The 9127-nt window shown below is 36.7% G+C and overlaps 1 protein-coding gene across 11 annotated transcripts in view; it reads left to right on the forward strand.

Annotated features, from left to right (window-relative positions):
• The window catches only part of KIF1B (kinesin family member 1B), a 147387-nt gene that overhangs the window by 76596 nt on the left and 61664 nt on the right, over positions 1–9127 (forward strand). For all 11 annotated transcript variants that reach the window (XM_057535117.1, XM_057535119.1, XM_057535120.1 and 8 more), the window contains 5 exons: positions 2554–2633; positions 3146–3252; positions 4034–4117; positions 4342–4522; positions 4648–4720. In XM_057535117.1, the coding sequence (XP_057391100.1) occupies positions 2554–2633; positions 3146–3252; positions 4034–4117; positions 4342–4522; positions 4648–4720 (525 nt within the window). The remainder of the gene's footprint in view (positions 1–2553; positions 2634–3145; positions 3253–4033; positions 4118–4341; positions 4523–4647; positions 4721–9127) is intronic.

The following is a 9127-nucleotide window of genomic DNA, read 5'->3' on the forward strand; positions in this document are numbered from 1 at the left end:
CCTCCTCTGCTCCCTTCTCAGTTTTTTTGTTTTTTTTTTAAATGACTCCAGTAGTTACTGTCCTACTTACATAGTCATAGTTGTTAAGTAGTAGATACATTTTTAGCTAATTAGAATAGCAAGGTCTTTTCTTTCTTTTTCTCCCCCCCCCACTTAGATGCTTCTTAGTTATTATTAGATATTGGAAAACTATTATGAAATGATTATTTTGTGTGCTTATTTATAGGACAGTAATAGAACGTATATTGATGTACAAAGCATATATTTCTTACTAGTAATAAATGGTCCTTCATTTCATATGATTTCAGATTAGCTATTGGATACTTAAACATCTTCATGCAAGGGTCTGATAATGGTCTCTCTAGGTTAGCATAGAATGGGTATGGAGTTTTCAATTGGTACTTTCATTTTATGTGATATGAAATAGTCCTGTGGTTTATTTTAGGATTCTTCTGGTTAGGTTTTTCTTTTTTATAAATTCTGATGTGTTATTTTCAACAAAGAAAATTGCTTTAAATACATTTTAGATATATATTTTAGACCTGGAACAATAATAACAGTATTTCATATGTTTATATTGCCAAAGGTCAATGATTTTCAGTTTAATAATTTTTCCTTCAGTAAGACATTATTTTATTCAGATATGTTATGTATGATTGTAGAGATTTTAGCAGTTATAGGCTTGATAGAATTTAGATTGTGCCTTCGCATATACCTAAAGGTATTTTATAACATCTTTCAGTGTTAAGAACTGTGAGGAAAGTTTTTATAACAGCTTGTATAATTATGGCATTTAACACAAATTATAAATAACTTGAGTAAGTATTGTGTGTTATAAGTATTATAAATAGCACAGAATTCCAAACTGAGATCCCTGTTTCCAAAGCTTTCTCTTACTTGCTTTAACTTTCTAGACTTCTTCAGGAAAGGAAGGGATACACCACTGACCACACCCAAATTCAGTTTTAGAACCTGTTTCTCATGTGTTAACTTGATTGTGGTAATCATTGCACAATGTGTATATGTATCAAATTGATACATTTTACAGTGACATTGTACTACCTAAATAAATACAGACTTTGTCATTCATATCTCAACAAAACTAGGAGAAAGTACTTCTAAGGGAAAAGGGAAAAAAAACCCCTGTTTTTGAGGTTCCCTTTTCCTTAGGCCAGTCTCATGATGGGTTTTAAGGAATACTGCCCACAGAGGGCTTTGACTTTCTCAAACCAGTAAAGCTGTTAACTGTAGAGACAGATGTTAGTTGGAAGGATGTAGAGGTTTTCCTAATTTCTTTTAAATCATCTTTTGCAGTCCCTTTCCTTAACCTGCTCATCTGACTCTTCTTTCATTTTTCCATATTTGCTGGCACTATCTTGAGTAGATTTTGACCCCAAGACCATGTGACTTATTTTTGGATTCCAGTGGGGTATTTTCACCAAAGAAGGTTGGTTTTTAAAAGATCTTAGAAATAGTAGTAGAGTTAGATGAAGAGGATTTTTATAAGATGTATTACTGAATGTCGGTAATTTTAATTTCTTCTTTAAGATAAAAACTAACAAACTAAAGACAATAACTGGGACCATGGAAGAATTGATAAAAATTATAAAGGGAAATGATAGGGGATGTGGGAACATTTTTATAAAGTAAATGAAAAATTAAATATTTCTTGGGGTTGTAGTGGGCAAAAAATGATTTTTCCTCTACCTTTCTGAATTCTTGGCTGAGACCCCTGTAATAAAAGACAGATTAGCAAGAGAAAAACAAAGAAGTTTATTAACATGTATACCTCATGTATACATGGGAGATACCCAGGGAAAAATGAGTAACTCCCTGAGATGGTTTAGAATTCTGGCTTAAATACCATCCTAATAGGGAAAGGGGATGGGGAGGTAGGCCTCTCAGGGGAGCATAATTGGCTTTTAGGAAAGATGAAGGGACCCTTCAAAGAGTAGATGGGAGGAATGATAGTTTGTGACGAAGTTTGTCTGGGTGTGGTGTCAACTTCTAGTTTTCTCTCCTGGTTGATGAGACTCCCAGGAGGGGATTTCTGGCAGCTGAGTTCCTTTTGGACCATCTGTGCTTAGGCAGGAAAGGGGATTCAGAGAAAGCTGCTCTCTGCCTGTACTGTTTTTCAAGTGCCTAACAGCTCAAAATAATCAGTATGTCAAAGTGGCATGTTTAGGGGCAGCAAATTCTGCTATCTTTCAAGATTTTTGACCAAGTGTTTACAAAAATTATGATTAATCCATCCAGAGAATCAGCCTGCTCTAATTTTCCTTTTGTGTTCTCTATGCTTTGACCTTATCAAGAATTGGATCTTGTTCTTTATCCCAGAACTCAGGTTTTTAAATAGAATGCATTAGTGTAGTTTGGGGAGGCCTGAAGAGAGTGTTTTCTGTTTACTATGGAACTGCAACTAGGAATGAAAGCAGTCCCTCTTCTAGGCACTCTGGTAATCCAGGAAGCCATCAGCCTCCTGTATGTCCCTGTCATTCTCACAGCCCTCTCAGTGGTACTTGCTCCAAATTGATCATCTGTAACCTTTTTCAGACGCCACATCTTGTTAACCTCAATGAGGACCCACTGATGTCTGAATGCCTTCTTTATTACATCAAAGATGGAATTACAAGGTACATTTGTTTCTTCTTTTGGTCACTTAGTGTTTTCTTTTCTCTTAGGATGATTGAATAGCTAAAGGGAAGTTGTTTGGTGAAAAATTTCTTTTACTAATTTGCTGTTTTTCTTGTCTGAAATAGTTATAAATTATCCTCTCTACTCTTCTCAAATTAAGTGTTTTAACCAGCTGAACCAATTAACGTGTAGTTTTTTCCTAGCAGACCGTAAGTAAAATTTTACTCCTAACATCTTATATGAATTCATTAAGGAGAGTAGTACACTCGTATGTTTTTATGATGCTCTGTGAGTTATTTGGTGTATCATTTGCCCCTTCGTTGCTTTTTCTGATGTAAGGAGGTTGACCATATATGAAAATAGAGTTTGCAGTTCAAAGCCTCTGATAAAAAAAAAAAGGCAATACCTTTTTTGTATGTACCAAAGAATATTCTTTGGGAGAAAGAGGCTCATTGTTTGTAGTGCTTTTTGTGTCTGAATTTCCCTGGGAAACACTTCCCCTTGTGTTCAGGGTTGGCCAAGCAGATGCTGAGCGGCGCCAGGACATCGTGCTGAGTGGGGCTCACATTAAAGAAGAGCATTGTATCTTCCGGAGCGAGAGGAACAACGGTGGGGATGGTGAGAGTTCTTGGCTTAACTTTTCCAGCAAACTTTTCATTCTATATGATGAGAAATCCCCAAGGCTTGGTATTCCCTGTCTCTTTCAGTGATACTTTCTTGTACAATCTAATATTTGAAAATGGAGAAACTTGGGCTGCTTATAAATGCAGGCATGGACATAGCTACTTTACATGAAAAAAGCCTGGACGAAAGGAGCCCTTTTGTTACTGCCAAGAATTGAGCAGGACATAGGCAATTAGGCTTGGTCTTGAATCTTAATTATTTGATAGACTAGTAAGAAGGGAACAAATATCCTGGGTAGTGGGAGATTTGAAGAACCTCTGGTCTTAAGCCAGTAGAATTTATTTTTACCTAAAAGGGAAGAAAAAGTCCATCTTGATTTTTGCCCAGGTTATTAACAAAACAACAACAATCTAATAGTACTTTTGTGTTGTATAATTTATTCCTCCCTTAATCAAAATAGTAGCTTTTGATCTTAAGTTTCTGATTATTACCTATATCTCATACTTAAGATTTCTGATGGTTTTCGTTTTTATATACTGAACTGTCAGATATCACTGAAACTAACATTTCCTATCTTCTTCTGAAGTTTGTCAAATTCATTTAAATGTTTCTGAGCCACAGCCCTGGTTCTGGTACCCTAAAATGAACTATTATATAGCTACTAAGCCACTTGGTTGGTTGCAGGAATCTATTTTAGTCACCTTGAACCCTCACCTGCTTTCCATTATTTTCTTCCAGTGGTTTGTGATGCTAACATTAGTCTGTGTTCCTCTAGTTATTGTAACCCTGGAGCCCTGTGAACGTTCAGAAACCTACGTAAATGGCAAGAGGGTGGCCCAGCCTGTTCAGCTGCGCTCAGGTGAGACTGGAAGAGGCTTGAAGTCTTCAGAACACATGGCTTGTGCAAGCAACTCTTTAATTTTTAATTCTTTGTCTAAAGGTTGAAGTGATAGTCAGCATTAGGATTTATGTTCTTGTAAAACTCCAAAAGCTGTCTTTTTGCATTAGGGAGGGTTAGGTTATTAACCTAGATGCAACACATTTAAAAAATGATTTCTCACCCATGTTTCTGTTCTGTGCTAGGAAACCGTATCATCATGGGTAAAAACCATGTGTTTCGTTTTAACCACCCGGAGCAAGCACGGGCTGAGCGGGAGAAGACTCCTTCTGCTGAGACCCCCTCTGAGCCTGTGGACTGGACGTTTGCCCAGAGAGAGCTTCTAGAAAAACAAGGAATTGATATGAAACAGGAGATGGAAAAAAGGTAATGTACAAGTGTGATGTGGTCCACGTGACTCTCATTTCTTTTAAACACATAGCAGAATTCATGAAACAGCTCAGTGATTCTGCAATTTATTCTTTCCTCTCTTACTTCTCTTTTCCGTCTAGGCTACAGGAAATGGAGATCCTATACAAAAAGGAGAAGGAAGAAGCAGATCTTCTCTTGGAGCAGCAGAGACTGGTAGGAGTGCATCCTGAATCCTCTGTTAGGAAAAGGGCAGCTTGCTTTCATATCACACCTTCCCTGTTCCATAGACGAGCACTCGCCCAGTTGCTTCTCCAGCTGTCATTGATACCATACGCTATTCTCTCATTTCCTTCATGGAGAAGGAACTTACATCCCCCGGTAGCCTTAGCCTGAAACACCGTCCTCAAAGGTACTACTTCTGTGCCTCTTATGTCTTAAAGTCAAATCTTCTATCAAAACCAAGTGCTTTTCGAGGAAATAGTGTGAGCTTTTCTAGTAGTCTTTTCCTTTTCATAGTGGTTTTTGAGTATGCACCAGTGGTGGTTCTTGTAATAATAATTACTCTGAATATTGAATTTGGTGGGTTTTTGCCTTGGTTTTGTTTCTGATCACCTGATAGTACTAATTCTCTGCTCTTGGGCTGACTTGGGGATTGTTCTTGTGCTGGGTGGACTTTTTTTTTGTAAGTTAAACTGTGTCTAAAAGTGTTGCTGCACAGTTGCATGTGTTAATCCTTTTCTGTTCCCTGCATGGAGTCTGAATCCTAAGTAAGGGTCTCCGTGGCATATGGGGTGACAGTGGAAGTAGGGGCTGCACACCCAACTCCGAGAGGAGAGGGAAGCCTGGTTTCTCTGGGTTGAGAAAGGGTTTGTTTGAGCAGCTGAAAAAGTCAGTTTATGGTTGCAGCTTATAATACTAATGGCTAGAGCATTTTATGATGTTAGTTGATTTTCTGGGTTTGTAGAAACTGAATCTCATGAATGAATAAGTTTATCCATTTAGTTAGACTTTCATTTTTAAAGCCATCCAATTTTGGTTTACAAAGCCCTGGTTATAAGAAGCTTCTTTGCATTCATTTGATGTATAAGAAAAAGGCATAACAACCTTTGGACACTGTGATACAGTTTAGGAATTTCTCATTTTTTAAGATTCATGGACTTCTTTTAAGATAAGGGGGTATTAGGGAGAAAGCTGGGGTACTGGTTTCTTCCCTTAGCATAAAATATACCATGTAGAATACCGAGTGTAAACTACAGCATGTAAACCACTGCCTGATAGCCGTGCTCTGCTTTGGAGAAGAGAGGCTATTGCTAAATGGGCCAAAAAAGCCAAGGACTTGTGCAAAAGCAGTCTTTTCCAGGGCTGCTCGGTTCTCAGGCTTGGCAGTGGGTTAATTCAGTTAGTTTGTTATCTTGGGAATTACAATAAAGCCCAAGAAAGAACGGATTGTAAGAATAAATCAAGTGTTTGGGGCAAGATCATAGCAGTGTTACAGGTAGAGTCTCTTTAGGAGGCCTAGTTGGCATTTAGTTTGTAATGGAAACAGAAGGGTTTGGCTACAGTGTGATTAGGGACTTGAAAGCTTTGTGACACGTGAAGGAGACTTTTATCTTAATAATGTAGTATAATCTAATAACATGCCTTTGATGGTCTGTGAGTGATCAAACGAAAACAGGTATAATTAAGCTATATTTATTATTAATAATAGTGCCTTGTATTTGTGTAGTGCTTTATAATTTACAGAGAGTTTTAACATCCATCATTTTTTTGATTCCCAAAACAACCCTCTTTGGTAGCTGTATATATAAATAAAGTGGCAAATATTGCCTCCGGTGTATAGTTGAGGAAGCCACATCTAAAAAATGCTGTCTTGCCCACTCTTAAGTACCTGTTAAGTCATGGTTCTGAGGCTTAAACTTAAACTTGAGTTTTCTGACTTGCTTCAGTGTTCTGTCCGGTAGAGCAGTGCTTCTCAACACTGGGAGTCTTGTTAAAATGCTGATGCTGACTCAGCAGGTCTGGGGTGGGACCTGAGAGTCTGCATTTCTAAACAGCTCCCAGGTGATGCCAGTGCGGCTAGGACCAACCTTTGAGTAATGAGGTGTAAGAGAATAGTGATGGCTGGTGATCTCCATCACCAAGAGCTGGTGATCATTCTGTTCTGTGAAATAAAGACAGTGACCATTGAAGAAAGAGAAAGTATATGTCTCTAGGCCATATTTAGTTTCCAGAGGACATACTTAGTTTGCAAGTAATCAGGTTCTGATTGTTGTTTGCTCTCTGTATCTGAAAGCAAACTAGGATTTCAAGAGCAGCTCCTTTCCATCATCAAAAAATCTACAAACAGTAAATGCTGGAGAGGGTGTGGAGAAAAGGGAACCCTCTTGCATGGTTGGTGGGAATGTAAATTAATACAGCCACTATGGAGAACAGTATGGAGGTTCCTTAAAAAACTAAAAATAGAACTACTGTACGACCCAGCAATCCCACTACTGGGCATATACCCTGAGAAAACCATGATTCAAAAAGAGTCATGTACCACAATGTTCATTGCAGCTCTGTTTACAATAGCCAGGACATGGAAGCAGCCTAAGTGTCCATCGACAGATGAATGGATAAAGAAGATGTGGTACATATATACAATGGAATATTACTCAGCCATAAAAAGAAATGAAATTGAGTTATTTGTAGTGAGGTGGATGGACCTAGAGTCTGTCATACAGAGTGAAGTAAGTCAGAAAGAAAAAAATAAATACCGTATGCTAACACATACATATGGAATCTAAAAAAAAAAAAAAAAAGGTTCTGAAGAACCTAGGGGCAGGACAGGGATAAAGACGCAGATGTAGAGAATGGACTTGAGGACACGAGGAGGGGGAAGGGTAAGCTGGGACGAAGTGAGAGAGTGGCATGTACTTATATATACTACCAAATGTAAAATAGCTAGTGAGAAGCAGCCGCATAGCACAGGGAGATCAGCTCGGTGCTTTGTGACCACCTAGAGGGGTGGAAAAGGGAGTGTGGGAGGGAGACACAAGAGGGAGGAGATATGGGGATATATATATATGTATAACTGGTTCACTTTGTTATAAAGCAGAAACTAACACACCATTTTAAAGCAATTATACTCCAATAAAGATGTTAACAATAAATAAATAAGCATCTCCTTTAAAGCAAAGAGGTTACTTTCCTCCCATAAGTCCAGCTTTCTGTTCCAATTAAAGTTCTTGCCCTCAAGAGTTGATTTCTAACCCTTCAGCCTGAAAAATACCTAACAGTTAACAATACTGAATAAAAATGTAATTTTATGACCCTATATTGGTCAACCAACAGATATATTTTGAATGTACCCTATGGATATACATTGAGAAGATACAAAGGAATTATTATTCAGTAAATATTTAATATTTATTATATACAATTATTTTTGTATAACAACAGCATTAAACAATGGAGTTCAGGCTCATGAGTTTTCTATTACAATGATTCCCCAAATGCATCCCATTGTTACATTGCTGAACATTCTCTTATAGTTAGTACTTGATTATACGCCTGGTCCTTTCTGTGCTTGCTTTTTTACACATGTTTTGGGTACTTTCTCTCTTTTATTTGCATAATCTTCCTGCAGAGTCTCTTTAGGAGGCCCACTTTGCATTTGGTATTTAATGAAAGCAGAAGGATCATTTAGTGACATGTGAATTGGACAGATCTGAGTAGTTTTTCCAACCCTGTAATAAATGAATCTAAATTTCTTAAAATCTCTCTCTCTTTTTTTTTGACATGAGATAGGATTTGCATCTTGGCACATAAGCTTTGCAAAAGTTTTCAGTATCATGGTCAGTATGTGATGGGGGTGATATGTTTGAGCTTTAAGGACATATTCTACAAAGTCAATATGACAGTATTTTAAAAAGAAAAAATTATGGCCACTTTATGAGTTCTTTTGGATTTATGTAAACTCATTTAGTTATGTTTTATTTTAGAGTTTAAAGGCATAACTTTTCTCTCTTAAGTATGACATTAAAGCAATGATTAGAATATTTGTTTCCTGAATTAGGTAGTGTTCATTTCATCATTAAGCAGTTTTTAAAGGAAAAGAAAAGAAGCCAGGAAAAAACCTGATAATTAATTATGTAGGAAGAATCAGAATTTGTGTTCTATAAAACTCAGTTTATTAAAAACAAACACAAAAACTCAGTTTATACATATTTGCAAGAAAACCTTTTTAGGAGTCAGATATACTTTTTTTCTCTAATATTTATTAATGTCATCTTTTATCACTTTAGATTTTATCACTTAAGATTTTTAAAATAAAAATAAAAAGGAAAAAATAGTGTAGAGTCTGTAAATTTAGCTTTATCTGCTTTTTGCTGCTAAATTTTCAAATAGGTAGGGGTTATAAATGGTTTAGTATCCATTTCTAGACGAATGGAAATAATTCAAATCAGTAGTAACATCTCCAGATTCAGGGGCCAAATTATTATTATTGTTAGACGTTATTTTTTTGTTCCCTAGAAAGTAACTGTACCTAGAAACATAGAAATCTTTGGTCTAGAAAACAAGATACTATTTATCAGTTTCAACTCTTTTTTTTTTTTTTAAACCCTTTCCTAGAGATAA

This window comes from Balaenoptera acutorostrata, chromosome 1 (assembly GCF_949987535.1).
Source record: "Balaenoptera acutorostrata chromosome 1, mBalAcu1.1, whole genome shotgun sequence".
NCBI lineage: Eukaryota > Metazoa > Chordata > Mammalia > Artiodactyla > Balaenopteridae > Balaenoptera > Balaenoptera acutorostrata.